Raw genomic sequence first — 20,308 nt, 5'->3', positions numbered from 1 at the left:
GCTAGAGGAATTTAAGTAGGCCGCGTGTAATTACATGAGCTAGGCTGGTTGTGACACTGACTTTAACACTTCTGCTCTTGCAAAAAGTGTCATGGGATCTCTTGACTGATCCTAGGCTCCAAGTGATTTGGTCTTACATGAGACCCTCCACCAGGGAGAAACCCAGCCGAACAGCGCCCCCTGGGCTTTAGACTGAGACACAAGGACGTCCACAGGGCCACCTGCTAATAGAGACTTCTGCAGCATCCCAGCATCCAGGACTTCCTTCCTAGATGTCACCTGTTACAGGTCTGAGGCTGTGGCTCTGGGAATACAGATTTGCCACATTAATGAGGTTGTGTACAGACACACTAGGAACTGCTCCGCCCTGGACAGTTCCGCTCATACCCTGGGTAGTTTTACATGTAAGAGCCTGCTGATCGGTTTAGCACAAGCTCATAGATTTCAGAGAGAAGTGGAGACCCTGCACCTATTTTCTGCACTCTTCTGATGAAGTCAGTCATCTGACATTACACTGCCAGTTCACGGAGCACTGGACAAACCCAGGCTCCTGATTCCAAGACCAGCACTCTGCCTTGTTTATTCATAGAACAGACTGTTATTCTTTAAAAGGCTGCTTGGAGTAACGCATTAGGCTCAAACAGGCTCTTCCCGTTTGGGCTGGAGGTTACATGAGACAGCCCTGTCCCTGTGATGAGTCACAGAAGCGAAAGGGGTCAGCTGTCACATGATTTGTACTCCTGTCCACACGATCAGAGATTTTGTAATATGTGCCTGAACTCTGAGGGCTTTTCTGTCTTTAAAATCAAGCAATCAACACCAGAGAGAAGAGGAGAGGCCTGACTGAGAGGCACGCTCACAACTTACGGGTGATGATGTAGTCCTGGGTGAGAGTCTCGGCCTGTTTTGCCTTCCGCTGGGTTTTAACAACACATAATTTTGCTCCCCTGGGGGGTAATAAGGAAATTATTTTCTTTACTTGATCTTGGAAATAGCAAGTCTATGTTGATAGCATCAGATACTCTCAGGAACATTCTCTGTGCACGCTGTCTAGCCCAGTCCTTGGCTTTCTGAGGTATGGCAGCAGATGGGCCCTTGGTGATAAGGAGTTATTAAAATTACAGACATGCCAGCCTGTCAGTTAGTGGTCACTACCAAGCAAAAGGACTGGAAAAATACCAAGGCACCAGGACATAAGTTTAAAAAAATTAACTTAAAAACGTGTGATGTTAAAAAAAAATGTCAATAAAATTAACCAACCTTTTCACCCTAAAGGTCATGAGGTTCAAATTTTAGTTTATATCTTAGATGAAAGCAGCCTGGGTGGCCTCCACTCTGAGTGGCATACGTCCACGTCTCCAACACAAAACTACAAGTGTCTGGAATGGAGTCAGCCAGGCAACCTTGCCAAGGGGCGACAGCCCAAGAATGCCTGGGACTAACCAAAAGCGTGCTCAGAACGTTTTACTTCTCCACGGCAATGCTGAGTTCAGGATAATTTCAAAAGAAGTCAGGACAACCCCTTTCAAAGGAAGTAAAGATAAATCAACAAAGTTTTTGCAAATCAACTGAGACAGGAGGATTACAGGTTCATGGCCAACCTTAGTAATTTAGCGAGGCCTTCCTCAACTTAGTAAGGCCCTGCTTCAAAATAAGAAATAAAATAGGGCTGAGGATGTACTTCAGAGGCAGAATGCCCCTGCGTTCAATCCTCAGTACCTCCTGCCACTACCACCACAAACAGTGCAAGTAAAGACAGCCCCCTTCTGAACATGGATTTATCAAATGAGCCTCCCTCTCATGCAGCAGCACTTTCAATTTCTTTATTAAAAAACAAGATATCGTTTATTCTTAAATATCAGAGTTCATAAATTTATTTTAGAGGCCCAGGTTGAGGCCTTAGTCTAGAAGCTATGAAGGAAGATAGGGATATTTATCTAGGGCAAAATTATGGTCAATGATATTCATTAGTACAGGATGACTTTCCTTTCCTTGGAAATGACATGAGACTCAAAACAGGTTTACAGGCAACCCTGGTGAATTTAGCATGTGAATTTTAAGTCTAGCTAGCCAATGCTTGCGCTAAAGGAAAACCAACTGGTCACAGTACTTAAGAGACAAAAACAAACTATCCTTTTCCTTTTTTCTTGTGCCCAAAGGAAATGGAGATAACTGAGGGGCTGACTGAGTTTCTCACAAATTCTCAGACCTTGGAGGTACATCAGAATGATTAAGCCTGACATTTGGGTGGGCACTAGGGTCAAGGGGAAAGTATATATGTTGTCTTTTTCTGCTGGCAGAGAGTCATTTTGCTAAACACCCAAGTGGGTTAATGTAAAAAAAAAAAAAATGTAAAGGATGGAGCTGGAACAGCTGGTTCCACTCCCTGTGAGCAGTTAGTTTCCTGCTCTTCGAATCCCTCCCGTGCATCACAGCTAATGCCATTGTCCAGGGTGGTATGCAAAGTGAGGAGGTCTTTCCCCCCTTGTACTCAGCATTTCAACTAAAGAACTGCAAATCCCCGGCAAACTTTCGCTTTGAATTCAGTCTGGATCAAGGGTGATATCTAAATCCTCTTTAAAAGCACAATACTAGGAATTTTGAGGCTTTCCTCCATGCCAGCTGCATTTTTTAAAAGAGTAGATCCCCATCAAGGGGGGGGGATGAATAAAAGGGGAGAAAAAAAGTCCTTCCCCCAGTTGTTGGCATCCATCTGAAACGGGCATGCTTAGGAATACCTCTGACTCTTGTTGGGGTCATAATAGACTTTGGCCAATCCGTTTCCAGTTCCAACCATGATCTGGTTCAGCTTTGGATGCCACAGGCAGCGCACCACACTCTGAAAAAGAAAGGCATGGAAGTCAACCAAAGAGGCCAAAGAAAAATGGGGAAAAAATCTGCTGGTACTTTGATAGACAGTTTACTAAATGTGATATCATCCTGATAGCAATCTATCACTTTTAGGGCGTTTTCTTCATTAAGTTAAGTTTCGTTCCATCACTTAGTATCCAAGTAAAACTCTATTAAAATAAAAAAAGATGTCTCTCCCTGATGTTTGCCGCTCTTCCCCCGACAGCCTTAAACCACAAAGTTAGGCTGCCTGGCTCCAGTGCCACGCGAGGCCGGCACCGTGCCACACAGAAGCCACGTGACTCAGTCATACTACTACCACCACCACAGATGCAGATTGCAGTGAGTCATGCTTTGACCTACACAACATGCCCCTCTGGACGGCAGATTGAGGCCAGGTGGTTATTGTCTTTAGTTCACAAAGATCCAAGTCTCACAAAGCTTTTTTGCCAAGAATACACATTGGTAGGCACTTAACCTCTCCCTATCTATAGGATAGAAGAGAAGGAAATGGCATATATACCAGACAAGGTTTACTGAAAGCATGGGCCTCTGAGCTCATTTCTCGTGAGAAAAATAAAGGTGTTCTGAGATGACAAAAATCCACGAGTTCTGAGCGAGAAATACAACCCGTCTTTAAGGTTTGTCAGTAGTAAGAGGCAGAAAGAACTACAGGGAAAACTATGACGCTAACACTGGCAGACAGAACACCATGTAAGTTTTGTAGAGCTCTGTATGATAGAGTAAGAAATAAGCAGGAGCATTAATTCAATGCTTATTAATAATCTCTTACCTGTCAAGCTATAAACAACACTAAGGGGAGGAAGGGTACAATTTGATATTGCCATTTTATAGTTCAAATGATAAAACAAAAATCATGAAATTTTTGTTTCCTAACTTTACCCTGGGTTAATTTTCTTTTTTAAAAATTTTAACTTTTGTTACCAGTTATCTAGGAATCTCTGAGATCCGTTTTGATAGAAATTCTGACTTGCATCTGAATGACAAAAAATATGCACAAAGTTAAATGGCTACCAATCCTTCTCTGGGATTTAGAAGAACTAAAGAGAAAGAGAAAAAGATCCTGCATGACTTCTCATTCACATCTGGCAATTTTCTAGAAGAGCAGTTCTTAACCTATGCACCCCTAAAGAGGATTGAGTTGTTTTAAAGAGAGAATCAAATCAAAATGTTTGCACTGTCCCCATGGGTAATGGGAAAATTAAATTAAAAGGGCAGGTTTCCACAGTTTTATGTTTTCTCTCCAAAGTTTTCCTTAAATCTATGGTGCCTGCTGCCTGATGTCTGCCAGCAAGTGCTAAAAGATAAGATATACAATAGTGACTAACTCTTAACAGAAAAGTTTAAAAATAATAAATTATATTTGACAGTTTGGTTTTCCTTTACTTCTTTTGCTTGTTGCTGCTTTGTACATAATTCACGGAACCAATTTTATAAAGTATAATAGATGAATTCTCCCCTAAAGAACTGCTCCTGCTTGGTAAGATGAGTAAGGTATCTCAATAGTTCACGGTCTACAAGTTGCAATCTGACTTCCAGGTGTTCTGCCACTAAGACTAATTTGAGAACCATGCCTAGGACTCTGGAAAGTTCCTGATAGTCACAGCCAGGTACATGGAAACATGAGGGGAGTCACACACATGACTCTCTAATGCCACATCTATGCAACTCCTACCTGGAATAAGTCCATCTGAGCCAAGACTCGTCTTTATAAATCTCTGCTGAAATGTCATTACTACTCAAACATCCTACTTAAAACTGTGCCCTAAAATGTCCTTATCCTGCCCTTTTCTCCCCACCCCAAACATCATTCATGCCTCACCTTTTAATATAATATGAAATTTACTGATTAAGTTTGTTGTCTGCCTTCTCCATTAGAATCTATGTCCACGGCCAGAGATCTCGGTGGGTTATGCTTGGCCATATTTCCCAAGCACCTAGGTCAGTGTCCAGTGCTCAGCAAATGTGGACTGAGAGATGAGCTAGAAGCTATTGTTCCGCCAGGCGTGGTGACACACGCTTGTAATCCCCGCACTTGGGAGGCGGAGACAGGAGGATCGCGCAGGTTCGAAGTCAGTCGTGCTGGCTTTGGAGACCCTGTTTCCAAATAAAAATATATAAAAAGTAGGTCTGGGAATGTAGCCCGGAAGTAGAAGGGTTTCTAGGAACCCCAGTACCACCAAAAAAAAAAAAAAGAAGAAGCTATGTTCACTCATGCCTAAATGGATTGCTTTGCTAGGGAGATTTGGAGACAACTTCATTTAAAATCATTATTTTCCATGAGGGATAACTTGATTTCTCCATATCATAATTGTATTCAGGTAACCTACATATGCAGCTGGGTCGGTTCTCCCTAATGTCCTAGAGAGAGGATGTACATGAACCAGAGAACAAGACAACAAGAGAGGCTTTCGAGTGACTTTAGAAATCGAAGCCACCTACAAATGGCCCCAGGGCAATCTGAAGGATATCTATTAGAGTTATTTCTCTTCCTAAGCAGTCTAAGATTACTGGTTCTCAAATATGTTTTCAAGTGAGCAGGGTGCAGAATTGGAAAATAGCCACAACGTAGGCCTGATAAATTCCAAGCCGCCAGCCAAGCAGGCAGTCTCCAGGGGCAGCAGTCACTGTTACTCTCCTCCTCTACGCTGAGGGTGTAAATGTTAGAGGCGACTGCTCAGGCCAACAGAGCAGCTTCTGACCGCTTTCCAGGGAGTCTGAGACAGTGCACCCCCATCCCCTTCAGTGCTTGGTCCTCCAGAACGCAGACACAACGTGACGAGCCAGCACAGGCTCTTGCGGAGATGAGATGTGCATTTACTTTCTTTTCATGCTGAGCAGGGAGAGGCAGATAAGACCCTTTGAACTAAACAGTCATTCCAGAGATCCATCCACTGCGGCAGTGAGTCCCGAGAGCAGCCAATGAGGGCCCTGTGAGCACTCTAACTTAAGCAAAGGATACTTAAGGCTCAATTACCCTAAGACTGGTTATTAATCAAACGCTACAGGGATTCCAAAACACAAAATGAAGAAACAGAATTCAAAGCCAAAGGTGGGTGGGCCTTTTTTGTTTATTAATATTTATTGTGTGTGTTTAGCTAACCTTTGCAAACTTTGCAGCTAATGCGGCTCCACACTTTGTCCTGTCAAAGAAATGCATCTTATAGCACAGAGCTGGCCACGTGCCAAACCAAACAATCCCGAGCTGGCGGCAGGGCTGGGAGCAAGCAGAGCTGCCATGCTGCTAACTTGTCAAACACACATACTGGGCTTTGCTTAACAACAACGGACACGTGCCTGCGAGGGCCTATGAAACCGTCAGAAGACAGACGAGCTGTAAGTACTCAGCAAGAGTGCAATCGCTCAATCAACCAGCCACCCCGGACTCCCTCATCCTGTTCCGGAAGAAAGGCTGCTTTGGCAACATATTCAGACCTGCAGATTCACTGAGCAACACAGCAAATGAAGAATCAGAGAAGAACAGCAAGGCATGAGACCTACGTGATCAGAGAGAAAGCACTCCCCTTCTATCATGACACTCAAACGGCACAAGGCCACTGCAGTGCAAAGAACTAGATTCTGAAATTAGTCTGCGTATTTTGATATACTGATTTTCTGAATTAAATTGATAAAGTATCTTATTCTTATGCTAACTTACTTCCTCTTGCAGATAATCTGTCCTGTCCTTTAAACCAAAGCCCACTCTCATTTTAGCCTTAGAATGTGGCATTGCACAGTAACCACAAACTGCCCCAAAAGGACTTGGCTTCAACAGGGGCCAAGAGACAATCGGAGATTATAAGCAAAATGATCAGAAAGAGCTACAAGCCATTAATGTGCTCAGTGCACAAATCTTTCCTTCCTATAAATACCAAAGGGGGAAAAAAGGGCGGGGGAGCACTGTGTACAACCAGCAGTGGCAAGATTCCAAAACAGGAACTTTGGAATTACCCCTCAGCAAAAGTGAAATGGCCAAAAAATCCCAATAATTTATTTCTGTGGCTTTTTTTTTTTTTTTTATTTTATTTTATTTTATTGGTGCACTGTATTCATACATCATAGTGGGATACAAACTTTTGTAGACATACATGCACACATCGCCCAGTCAGCCCCCACCCAATCCCCACCCCATTCTCTCCCCATCCCTCCCTCCCATGCTTGGCTTAGTGGTTGACATCTAGTATTATAGTAATTTATCCAAAATTAAAAATGATAATCTCACATAACAGTTTCATTTGTCTGATGCCAAGCTTTTGATGATTTAAAGATAACATTTCAATATTTCTTTTTGCTTTCTTTCTTACCAGAGCATATTTTTTTCTGTTTTTTTTGGTGAAACTATCATATATTTATATATTTATTTTTCAGAAAAAAATCTATCCTAATATGGAATATGAATTCTAGATACCCAAAATGATCTTGAAGAAGAACAAAGCTAGAAGATATATATTTTCTGATTTCAAACCATATAAAGCTACAATAATTGAAACAGTGTAATACTGTTCTAAAGGCAGATATATAAACCATTAGAGTTAAATACAAGCCTAGAGCTAAATTCTTCCCTATATTGTCAAGTTATTTTTGATAAGGTTTCCACGAACATTTGGTGGTGGAAATAATATTCTTTTAACTAAATATTGTTGAAACATAATAATTACATGGAAAAGAATAAAATTGTACCCTTACCTAATCCCACATACAAGTATTAACTCAAAATAGATAAAAGACCTAAATATAAATCTTAAGACTATAAACTTTTAGAAGAAAATCTGGGTCATAAAACCTCACAACATTGAAATTGGCAGTGATTTCTTGGATATGATTTCAATGGCACAGGCAACAGAAGAATATACAAACTCCCTAAAAAATAAAAAAATATTGTATATTCAAAGACAATGTAAACAGAGTTAAAAGTTACTAATAGAATTGGATAAAATATTTCCAAATGCTATATCTGAAGGTATATTAATATCCCAACTAGAAATCCTAAAAATTAACAACAATAAAGGCAAACAATACAATTTAGAGATAGGTAAAAGACTAACATAAATTATGAATCTCCACAGATAACCAATCTTAGTTGTCTGTTGGATGGAAAATCTTGTTTCTCTGGTTCTGGTGAGTGTTACCTATTTCTTCTTTGTAGTTAATCTCTTTGAGTATTTTCTCTAGCGCTGGTTTTGAAGACATAAATTCCTTCAGTTTCTGTTTGTCATGGAAGCTTCTTATTTCTCCATCTAATTTGATAGAAAGTTTTGCTGGATAGGAAATTTTTGGCTGGAAGTTGTTTTCTTTCAGAGTTTGGAATATGTTACTCCAAGCCCTTCTGGCTCTCATGACTTGGTTTGGGAAGTCTGGAGTGATTCTAATTGGTTTGCCTCTGAATGTCACTTGGCCCTTTGTTTTTGTTGCCTTTAAGATTCTCTGCTTGGCTTCCACATTGGTCATTTTGACAATTATGTGGCGTGGGGATCCTCTTCTCCGATCCTGTCTAAAGGGAGTTCTATAAGTTTCCTGGACCTGTGTATCAACCTCTTGCTCTATGTTTGGAAAATTTTCTGCTATTACTTCCTTGAAGAGATTGTTGATCCCTTTGGTTTCACTTTCTTTTCCCTCCTCTATTCCAATTATTCTTAGGTTAGCTCTCTTAAGATGGGCCCATATTTCTTCAATGTCAGATTCCTGCTGTCGGATATTTTTTTCTAGATTAGAAACTATGCGTTCATTTTTGGATTGCTCATCTTCTAAGAGCGAGATTCTGTTCTCCATGTGGTCTAATCGGTTGTTTGTGCTTTGAATTGAGGCCTTTACTTCATTAATTGCATCCTTTATCTCTTTTTGGCTCTCTCTGAGTTCTTTTCGAAGCACCTCTATTATTTCTACAGTTATTTTCCTGATTTGATCTTCTAGAAATCTCTGATTTTCTGTTTTATCAGGTTCTGATGTTGTGGGGTTGTGGGCGGCATTCATTGCTCCAGTATTATTCCTCTTTCCCATGATTTCGGATGTTTGTGCCTTCTCTGGGTTCTTCCCTTGGGTCACTATGACTTCACTTAAGGTGTTCTGGATCTCGAGTCAGTAGTATCTCAGACCCCACTACTCCTTTACTGGGTTTTATCACAGAGTCTCCGACCCAGAGAGTTAATAGAGGCTGCTTTAAACTATGGGGGGTGCCAGGTTGCACGTTCTCCTATGGTGTGATATCTCTGCCACCACCACTCCCTCACTGGGTACCTCAGTGAGGTACAGTACTGGGATTTCTCCTCTGTGGCCCGCAATTTGACTCACTGTTCTTGAGTACGCAGATGTAGCTGTACTGGATTCAGCGAATTCACTGCTGCTGCCGCCGCCGGTGGCAATATGGCGCCGCGGCCACGCCCTCGGCCATGAGGCTGGCGTATTTTTTCTTCTCTGGTTTTGATTTCCACTCTGAATCCCTGCAGCGTGTGCTGAGCTCAGCCACTGGGAGCTTTAAATGCTGTCTGCGCCGAAAGGTCCCGCCTGGCTGTTCCGCAGCGGCTCACCTCAGCTTGCTGTAGCCGTCCGATGAGTTCGCCGCTGCCGCCGGCAGTATGGCGCTGCTACCGCGTCCTCGGGCGCGTGTGTCTCCTCTGTGGCCCTGAGCTCTGTTCTCAGTCCGCATTCTCTCTGGAGCCTGGTGGTTTTTTTTTGTTTTTCTGGTGATGGTGTTTTCTGGCTATGAAAGGCGCTGGTTTTGTGGTAATGGAGATTGGTTGTTAGCAGGGCTCTTAAGCCCCGCTTTTCTCGGTCGCCATTTTCCCCTCTGTGGCTTTTTTATTTACTTTAAGTGAAATCTTAGAAGAGAAGGAGGAGGAGGAAGAAGAGGAGGAGGAAGAACCAAAGAGAGAACTTACATTTTAGGACACATTGGGAAGGGATATATTAGGTATCTGAAGCTTTATGTTATTTAATATAGTTGAATCCTCACACTGATACTACAAAATCAACAATCTCATTCCATTTCACAGATGAAGAAACTGAGGCCGTGAGAGGGTAACTCTCCCAAGGTAATGTATACATAGAGGCGCTGGGATGGGTGGCAGGTTTCTCAGTTCCATTGTTTACTCTCTTAAATGACTTAATCATGTAAAGACTTTTATTTTATTTTATTTTATTTTATTTTATTTTATTTTGCAGGTTTGGGGATTGAAACCAGGGGCATTCGAACTCCAAGTTACACCCCTTGCCTGATTTTTTTATTCTTTTTTTTTTTTTTTTTTTTTTTGGTGGTGGTACTGGGGTTCCTGGAAGCCCTTCTACCTCCGGGCTACACTCCCATACCTATTTTTACATTTTCATTTGGAAACAGGGTCTCCTAAGCCAGCGCGCGCGGCTGGCTTCGAACCTGCACGATCCTCCTGTCTCTGCCTCCCAAGCGCGGGGATTACAAGCGTGCGCCACCACGCCCGGCTTTATTCTTTATTTTGAAACAGGGTCTCACTGAGTTGCAAAGGGCCTCATTAAGTAGCTGAGGCTGTCTGCGAACCGTGATCCTCTGGTCTCAGCCTCCCAAATGCTGGGATTACAAGACTGCGCCACGACGCTCGGCGTAAAGATTTGTGTGTGTGTGTGTGTGTGGTACTGGAGGTGGAACCCAGGGGCATTCTACCTTCTAGCTATACCCCCAGCCCTATTTTTTATTCTTTTTATTTTGAAACAGGGTCTCACTGAATTGCAAAGAGCCTTACTAAGTAGCTGAGGCTGTCCACGAGCCATGATCCTCCTGTCTCAGCCTCCACGATGCTGGGATTACAAGTGTGTGCCACCACGCCTGGTTCAGTAAAGACATATTTTAAAAGATGGAGATGAAGGAAGGTGGAAAATTTTTTACTAATTTCCAAATTCACCTAACTCGAAAGTAGAAGTATTAGCAAGTTTTTATTGAAAAGCAGATGGTGACTAGAGATGCGACTCGGTGGTTGAACACTTGCCTCACTCCTGCAAGGCCCAGGGTTCGATCCCCAGCACTGAAGGAAAAAAGCAGATGGTATCACTAAAAACATAACAAAATCTACTAGTTCCCAGTTCACACGTGTTACTATAAAAGAAATCAGTGCCTGCACAATATCTTAGGTGTCTGTAATATGCATACCTAAGCACCACCTTTATTTTACTTTACAGGCTAAAAGTAGCCCAACAACCTTCCTAATTTGATGCCTTAAACATGATTATGTTGAAACACCATTTCCTGATCTTTCTCAGCTGCTGACCCACACTGTAAACCAAACTCCATCTGGTTTTTTCATGTTTGGTTTCTGTCATATAGTACGAAAATGGATAAGCTAACTCAGAGATACCTTGGGAGGACATGCTGTTCAGATTGTTCAGATAAAGAGCCTGACACCTGTCTATGAAGTAGACTGTCCCACAATTCTTCAGACTTATATAGAAGGAGCCTTGGAGCTATGGACATTCTCAGGACAACCCAATACATGTGTGCTGATCCCCACGGCCAAAAATGTTGAACAAGATGTGAGCCCAAAACAACAGAAGGAGGCAGATAAAACTAGAGAGGTACTGGAGAAAGAACTTCCTTCGGGTTTCCAAAAGCCCAAGAGTTACTTCAGAGAGAAAGAAAAATAGTTTCTACATTAAATTATTGGACAAGGTAGGTAGACGAATAGGTGGGAACTGCCTTAGCTTTTCCAGGAGATCTGTCCTGTCCTTGTTCCCCAGCTCCCTCCCAAAGCCTTGCTTTTTGCAACCTCAGGACAGCTTTGCAGCGTGCAGGGGCCCAGGAGTTTGGCCGCCTCCCTCCAAACTCAGGAAGCAAATCTGGTGAGGTAAGCCTCAGTCTCCAATAAATAACACCCACTCTCCATGAAGACACCCATGAACGGAAGCCAGCAAAGGCAGGCATATTCTGTAAATGAGCAAGCACCTGTCTCGCTCCCTCTCTCCTTTCCATGCTCCTCCAACTCCAAGGAAATACTACCACGGGCCACACTTGTAACAACTGCCGTTTTTGCTGGATATGTCCTCCCATATCTGTCCCAAATAATTTCTTTCTGGTAAGACAGACAGAAGCCTAATAATGTCAAGAAAAAATGCCACAGCGCTTTTACTAATGTAGACGTTGGTACAGAAACACCAGGCAGGAAGTATTACTTTGCACCTGCCATGAATATTTGACACAGATGCTTAAAACTGGCATCTAATGATCAAATTAGTTCCCATGAACCCCGTGGAAAATGCATTTATTAAAATCAATTTGCTTACAGTCTGCACTCTAAAATTAAGGTAACTAGACAATCAGCAAAAATCTGGAACCGGGTAGTTGTCCTTGGCACTAAATAAATCACATCTGTACCTGATAATAAACTTGCCTAAAGAATTTCATCACAAGAAAAAGTTCTCAGAGAAAATGGAAGGTCTCTTGGGTAAGAAAATTAAACACAAATTACTTCATCTAATTCAAAACACTAAATGTTAGTTTGCTCCATCCTGATACTTGAGAATTCATGAAGGCAAAGACAGCACAAACAATGATTGAAAACATCCTGGTAATTATTCTTATTAATGGTCGTCTGGGGGCAGGAAACAAACAGAAGGCTGAAGCTGGAGTCCACAGGTGGGTGGCACGGGTGGGTGGTCACCTTCTACCCTGGCATCCAGAGCCCCCACCACCACCAAGGGGACCCACTTGGAGCAGCAGAGGTTTCCAGGGGCAGGCACGGAATGGCTTACAGGTATCCAAGACATGGACCCCTCAGGCATAGTAGGGCCTGGGGCACTCAAGTCTCACGTTAATCGCCTCCAGTAAAGATTGGCATATCTACGTACATCATATATTACCATTTATCATGGGGCTAGGTTATGAAAAGGCTTGGGAAACACTACCTATGGCCATCTCTACTGACCCAAGCTCCTTTACAACATTTATCAACAGAGATGTGTAAAGAAATAACCCCTATCCTTTGTTTATGTGAACAAAGCAAAAATGTATATGGCCTATGAAATCCCTAAGTGCTAGATTAGAGATTCATGGGTTTTCAGATCATAAAAATATTCAAGTATGTAAAACTGAAGAAAATAAAGGAAAAAGCCGGGCATGGTGGCACACCTTTGTAATCCCAGCATTCAGGAGGCTGAGAATGAAGGATCTCAGTTTGTGGACAGCCACAGCTTAGTGAGGCCCTCCCGACTTAGTGAGACGCTGTTTCAAAAATAAAGAATAAAAAATAGGGCTGGGAGTATAGCTTGGAGGTCAAATGCAAATGCCCCTGCTTTCCAGACACACACACACACACACACACACACACACACACACACACACACACACACATGTAAAACATTATTTATCTTAATATAGCACAGGTAACAATGTTTTAAATATCATATTCTTTTATTTGGCCCTTTGGGGGGTCTCATAGTCCCTCCTCCTACAAGACTATTATCTATCACTCCAGAAAGGGAAAAATCACTATCTTGGGATATAAGTTAATTATAGAACTCTTTTTCCCCCCACACTATATATAATTTGAAAGTTTGGCCAGAAATCTTATGGAACAGCTGGAAAACTTATTACCTAAGATCATTAATCAGATTCAGTTTTGGAGAAGAAAAGACTGTCAGAAAATCCTGTAAGACATGAAGTCCTCCACTTGGTCCATCAATGAACACAATGTATGTTCTAGGGTGAGACAATGGAGCACTGGTCATTATTGTACCATATGTTTACACATTCTGTAAAGAACAGTGTGTCATTATGAACATCTTTAAACATCTACAAAACCAGGTTTCTCTTTCTCCCTTTCTCTGATACTTTAAAGAAAAGTTAAGTAAATTTGTTCCCTAGTGGCTGATTCTTCACCCAGCTTTGCCATTCATGGCCCACGTGTCCATACAAGGAAATGGAGATAAATACCTGTCAAATAAAACATAAACTCTTGTGTAGGGAAGGAGAAACAAGTTTCTATTTAACGAGAAGAGAAATATTGACTATTTAAATGCTTTTGAAGGACTCGAAATGGAAGCAGAAAACATTTACTTGGAAATATGACACCAGTAAGTCACAGGTACTTTATTTTAGGGGGAGCACCGGGGACGGAACCCAGGGGCATTGTACCTCCAAGCTACACCCCAGCCCATTTTTTAGTCTTTTTATTTTTTGAAACAGGATCTCCCTGAGTTGTGAAGGGCCTTGCTAAGTAGCTGAGGCTGTCTGTGAACCACGATACTCCTGTCTCAGCCCCCTAAATGCTGGGATTCCAAGCGTGCGCCACCACGCCTGGCAGTAATGGGTACCTTTTTGTAACTCCCTCCTCAAATGAGATCACTGTCAAATAGATGAACATGAGAGAAGACACTTCCTATATAGGATTAGGATTCAGATTCCTCCAGTGAGCACTACATTAGAACAGGAAGTGTTGAACAGAGGCTCCAAATGAAACTGAATTATGGTCTATTGATTAAAAGCAAAATTCATTAAAAGCTGTTCTTCTAGGAGAGACTGGAGATAAGAAAATAAATGAAGTGATAAACATATCAGTATTTTTCTCCTATTCTAAGGAAGGATAATGATTAGACTTTTAAAAAAAGTGTCAAGTCCCAACAAATAATTTTTACTTCCAAGCACAGTATGTTTTACAAAATATAGAGTATTCATCAACAGTGTAATCAAGACAAATTACATTAATTGTTCACATTGCCAATATTTTAAGCATGGGTAGCAAATGTGGGTTTCTTCTACTGAACTCAAAATATAGCTTTTTATAGTTAAGTATGAAAAAGGATCATCAATCTCAAGTTTTAAAGAAGCTAACAAAATAAAACATGTGCGCTTCCTTCATCAAATCTAAAAATAAATATGTTTCTGCTCTGAAATTCCAAATTAATTTCTAAACTATTAACAATAATAATAAAAATAAAAGAGAAAGAGGGAGAGGGAAGGGGGAGAAAGAGAATGGATGAATGAATGAATGGGTCATTAGTGTAAGTTCCAATAAGAACATACCAGAATAAAATGTAATAAAAGAGCCAAGCATGTGGCACATGCTTGTAATCCCAGTACTTGGGAGGCTGAGATCAGAAAATTGCGGGTTCATGGCCAGCCTCAGCTACTTACTGAGGCCCTCTGAAACTTAGTGGGACCCTGTTTCAAAATAAAGAATAAAAAATAGGGCTGGGCGTGTAGCTTGGAGTAGGATGCCCCCTGGTTTTCATCCCCAGTTCCTCAAAAAAAAAAAAAATACATGTAATGAAAGGTAAAGCAGAATTAAAAAAGACATTCTCACCAAATGCTGACTGTGTGCCTTGTGTTGTGCTAAACATTAATGCTAACCATGCACACGGCACTTTCAGCTCTGAGGCGACCTCACTCAAGGTTGGTCATTGGAGAATTTAAAAATGTCCTAGAAGACAGCATCAAAGATAATAGAAGTGCTAAAAAAAATATGAGCCAGGCATGGTGGTGCATGCTTGTAATCCCCGCTCTTGGGAGGCTGAGACAGGAGGATCACACAGGTTCGAAGCCAGCCTCAGCTACTTAGTGAGGCTCTCAGCAACTTAGTGAGACCCTGTTTCCAAATAAAGATATAAAAATAGGTCTGGGAGTATAGCCTGGAGGTAGAAAGCCTCTGGTTTCCACCCCCTGTACCACACACAAAAAAAGTAAATAAAAAAAAGTATGATCCAAAGAAATGTTAAAAAAAATATAAAAGGAAAGATCAAACTTTGTTCACTTAGACAGGAAGAGTGAACAGCAACTGTACAATCTTTAAGGAAACAGAGGATGTTGACCAACTGTTCTCCAAGTCCATAAGGACTAGAGTAAAGGATGTGGGCTCTAAACATGAGAATGTGAGGCTAATGTGGAAGGGAGAAAAATGATCTCTTTAGGGAGGTTGTAAAGTCTTCTGTTTGAACTAAGTCTGATTTTCATACAGGAGAATTAAGTCGTAGTTCTCAGGTAGGTAAAGCGATGGACTCTGGAATATAATATTGAGAAACTAAGCAAAGTACATCTGATACCAGATGGCAGCTACTTAGGCAAAAGCCAGTAACCCTGCCTGTGGCACAGTTATGTCAAGGAAGCATACCGCCAAGCCAGAGAGGTGACTCACACCAGGATCCATGGTACTATTTTATTTCCTACCATGAGACTCTCCCTCCAAATGCACGGCTAACTTAGAAACTTCCTCCTAGGCACATATGCTCTGATGTGCACTCTATTTAACTTTGTTTTCCATTATAACTTTATTAATGTGGTAGAGCTTCCAGTTGATTCTGGGTAAGAAAGAGGAAACACATGCCACTTAATCTCTCTCTGAATGAGGTTAAAAAGCCTTGACAGGAGGCAAGGCACATCTACTTAAGGGCTCTGGGAGGAAAAGCAGTAGGTGAGACTGGGAAGAAGTCCAGAACTCAAAGCTATCACTAAAGCAGAAATGAGTTTGCCATTTCCCCACTTCTGGTCCACCATTAAAAAATAAAAAGTATAATAATAGTAGTGTCTATGATGAATAAAATATCAAAATTTTAAATAAAGATAGAATCAGTCAAACTGAATTTTCCTTTTGACTCAGGCTCCACAATAGCTTGGCCCAGCATTGTTACCAATTCCATTTTTATTTAAAATTTCAGTATTTTATTCATCATGGATTGGTGATATTAACTTAGAATTTTTATAACATTGCATTAAAATTATTTGATTACTGAGTTTCTTGGCACCCTCCTGCTTCACCCTAGTCTTGGCCCTGTCTCAACTTATAGTTCAGTCTATTACACCAAAACTAACTACACATGGGTCGCAGAGTCGGCACTACACAACAGAAAATGACAGAACTTGTAGGAGAAAGTATAGAAGAAAATCTATGTGGCCTGGGCTTAGTCAAGTAGTATTTGTTTCTTTCTTTTTTTTTTTTTTTTTAGGTCTGGGGATGGAACCCAGGGGCATTCGACCTCCGAGCTACACCTCCTGCCCTATTTTTTCTTCTTTATTTTGAACACGGGCCTCATTGAGTTGCAGAGGGCCTCACAAAGTATCTGAGGCTGTCCGCGAACCGCGATCCTCCCGAATGCTGGGATTACAAGTGTGTGCCACCACACCCAGCCAGTCAAGTAGTATTTGGATGTGACATCCAAAGTACTATTTACAAAAGAAAAAAAAAACTGATATGACTTCATCAAAACTGAAAACTTTTGCTCTGTAAAAGATACTATTAACAAAAAAACAAGCAACAGACTGTGAGAAATTTTTGTAAATCCCATCTCCAACAAAGAACCCACTATCTAGACTATAAGGACTCTCAAATCTTAGCAGTATGAAAAAACTTGTCTTCATGCTGGCCCTGTATTTCCAAATTATGAAGGCAAAATATATGCAAGGCTGCTCTTTCACCATATGCTACCGGCATCTTTTTCCTTCGGTGATAAAAACAACACTCCTAGAGAAGGTAGGACTGACTCATCACTGTGCCTTCTGACTGCAAAACACCCTAAAGGCCACGCTAGAAGTTAGCTACAGGCAAATATACAAAGTTTATTAAACTCAAATATGTGAATCAGGTTCCCTCTGGGACCTGTGTGGTTCAATATTCTCCAAAAGTGAACCGCAGTAAAATTTCATTAAGCTAATATGACTTAATTCAAAATAACACATAATCCAAAGCAACTATTCTCCAGTCAGCCAGCTGTCTGATTGCTCCATAATAAAAATCAGATAATGGAAAGCAAGCTAATTCAAAGCCCATTTTTTTCCATCTCCTTATGTTTCACATTAGGAAGGTTTCACCGTATTTTAGAAGTCAGATAATTGCCAAGTATAGTCTTTCGAGTTTATTTTCAGGTGGCATTTGCATTAATGACAGGTTAAATTCTCTGCAAGTACTACTCCTTATATGATCCAGGCTGGGCAAAGATACCCTTGATCCTTGCATTTCTAGAGAATGTGTGATTCTGCCTGAACGGGGACTTTACATCAGTAAGAGAGATGATGAGTCTATTCCCAGTATGACACTGGAGAACAGAAGAACTCCCCCGCTCACCCAGGGTCCGGCGTCCACAGGCGCAGCCTCAGTAATTTATTTGAAGTGAATTCCCAGATCTATATTCAAATGTAAGAACAAAGATGCATTCCAAAGCCAATTCTGAGGACTTTTGTAATATCCATTAATTGAATTACCTTTCAACTCTCCTACATATGTATGAATAAAAGGGGGTAGCTATAGTCTGAATGATCAAAATGTCCCTTTATACTTATAAATTAAGATAAACAGCCAGCTTCATGAACAATCTATTACTTAATAGCCCTATTGTATCCATTTATTCCTCCTCCTCATTCTCTTTAGATTTTAAATATCATATTCTCTTCTAACAAGAATATAATTTTTTTCTGAAAGTGGTAACACTGTTATACATAATTATATGTTAAATATATTTATGTGTAATGCTTTTATGTTATATATCACTTTGTATGTTAAAACATAGAGTAATTTTCTTAAACATCACAATTTACTAATTTAAGTGTCATATTTGGAAGAATCTACTGGCAGTAGGATTAGATATAGTATTTAATATCTTCAATATCTTTTCTATCTTTGCTTTTTTTTTGTGGTACTGGGGTTCCTAGAAGCCCTTCTACCTCCGGGCTACACTCCTAGACCTATTTTTACATTTTTTAAATTTGGAAACAGGGTCTCCTAAATCAGCACGCGTAGCTGGCTTCGAACCTGCGTGATCCTCCTGTCTCTGCCTCCCAAGCCCGGGGATTACAAGCGTGCGCCACCACGCCCGGCTGCTTTTTTTTTTTTTTTAACTAGAGATTTAACCCAATAGTATTTTACCTCTGAGCTACACCCCTGGCCCTTTTTCATTTTCATTTTTATTTATTTTTTACAGTACTGTAGATGAAAATCAGGGGCATTCTACCTCCGACTACACCCCCAGCCCTTTTTTTCTTCTTTATTTTGAAACAGGTCTCACTGAGCTGCAAAGGATCTTACTAAGTAGTTAAGGCTGTTTGAGAACCTTGATCCTTCCCAAATGCTGGGATTACAAGCGTGCACCACCATGTCCAGCTTTCATTTCTATTTTGAAACACATTCTTGCTAAGGTGCTAAAGGTCTCCCTAAGTTGCTAGGGCTGGCTTCAAACCTGAAATTCTCCTGTCTCAGCCTTCCATGTACTGGGATTATAGGCATTCATCTCTAATCACAGCTTCTTGGCCATTTTTTTTAGATTTACCATGTAGGTGTGTGTGTGTGTGTGTGTGTGTGTGTGTGTGTGTGTGTGTGTGTGTTACTGTGGATTGAACACAGGGGCATTCTACCACCACCCTATTTTACATTTTATTTTGAAACTGAGTTACACTAAGCTGCTGAGGGTGCCTCGAATCTGTAATCCTCCTGTCCCAAGTACCAAGATTACAGATATGTGCCTCCAAACCTAGCTATATACTATTTTTAATAAGAAAACACAATTAATATACAAAAAGTTAATCTACAATAGACATAGATCCACCACTACTTGTATGTATTCAAAGTAAGTGCACTTATTTTGATATAACTGTTGATATGAAGGACATGAGATGCTGCCTTCTAAAACAATTAAAACTCAACACAGTAAGTACCTTATTCTAGAAGACTATGGTATTACTAAACAAATGATGACTGTTTGTTTTTTTGTGATAAAACACAATAAATTAAAAGAGATAAATTTTGCCTCTTCTACCAAAGTGTCCACCCTTTATTCATTCTAAGAAATGCATTTGTTTGTTTTTTTACCTTGCAAGAAAACTTGAAACTTGAAGCAATAGGTCAAAAGGCAACATAAAGCCCTTTAATGTAACATAATACTATATAAACAGAAAATGACTTTGTCTGATGTCAGTAAGTTTCCCTGAGCTGGGCATGGTGGCGCACGCTTGTAATCCCAGCATTTGGAAGGTTGGGGCAGGAGGATCCAGGTTTGTGGCCAGCCTCAGTTACTTAGTGAAGCCCTTTGCAACTCAGTAAAACCCTGTTTCAAAATAAAGAATAAAAAGTAGGGCTGGGGGTATATCTTGGAGGCAGAATGCCCCTGGGTTCCATTCTCAGTACCGCAAGAAAAAAAAGTCTCCCCCACATCACTACCACATCAATGACTTGAAAAGCCCCATCAAGGTGTGTAACTGTGTCCCTATCTCTAGTTCTCTGCTCATCTCTCTATTCAAATAGATCTCAAAATCTGCTCCCTGGTTTTCCTAAGATCACTCAAGATGTGGTATACTCTTATTTACTTAATGAACATTTGCCTTTGTTAGCTTCTTCTTTTTTTTTTTTTTTTTTGCTTTCTCATTTTTATATACTATGGGCTTATCTTTTTCTGTCCTCAGTATCTTTCCAAAATCAAACTCATCATCAACCAAAATTTCAACTATAAACTAATACTAATCCCAAAACTATATCTTCTTTCTTGTCAGTACCAAACTCTTTAC

The 20,308-nt window shown here is 40.8% G+C and overlaps 1 protein-coding gene across 3 annotated transcripts in view; it reads right to left on the bottom strand.

The window, feature by feature from the left end:
- Positions 1-20,308, bottom strand: part of WDR70 (WD repeat domain 70) — a gene marked incomplete at its 5' end in the record, with an annotated part of 251,957 nt that overhangs the window by 21,611 nt on the left and 210,038 nt on the right. For all 3 annotated transcript variants that reach the window (XM_080696811.1, XM_080696812.1, XM_080696813.1), the window contains 2 exons: positions 868-947; positions 2,739-2,839. In XM_080696811.1, the coding sequence (XP_080552937.1) occupies positions 868-947; positions 2,739-2,839 (181 nt within the window). The remainder of the gene's footprint in view (positions 1-867; positions 948-2,738; positions 2,840-20,308) is intronic.

This window comes from Muscardinus avellanarius (assembly GCF_963383645.1).
Source record: "Muscardinus avellanarius genome assembly, chromosome: 1".
NCBI classification, from domain to species: Eukaryota; Metazoa; Chordata; class Mammalia; order Rodentia; family Gliridae; genus Muscardinus; species Muscardinus avellanarius.
The sequence above is the reverse complement of the archived record's forward strand: the minus strand, read 5'-3'. Positions and strand labels throughout refer to the sequence as shown.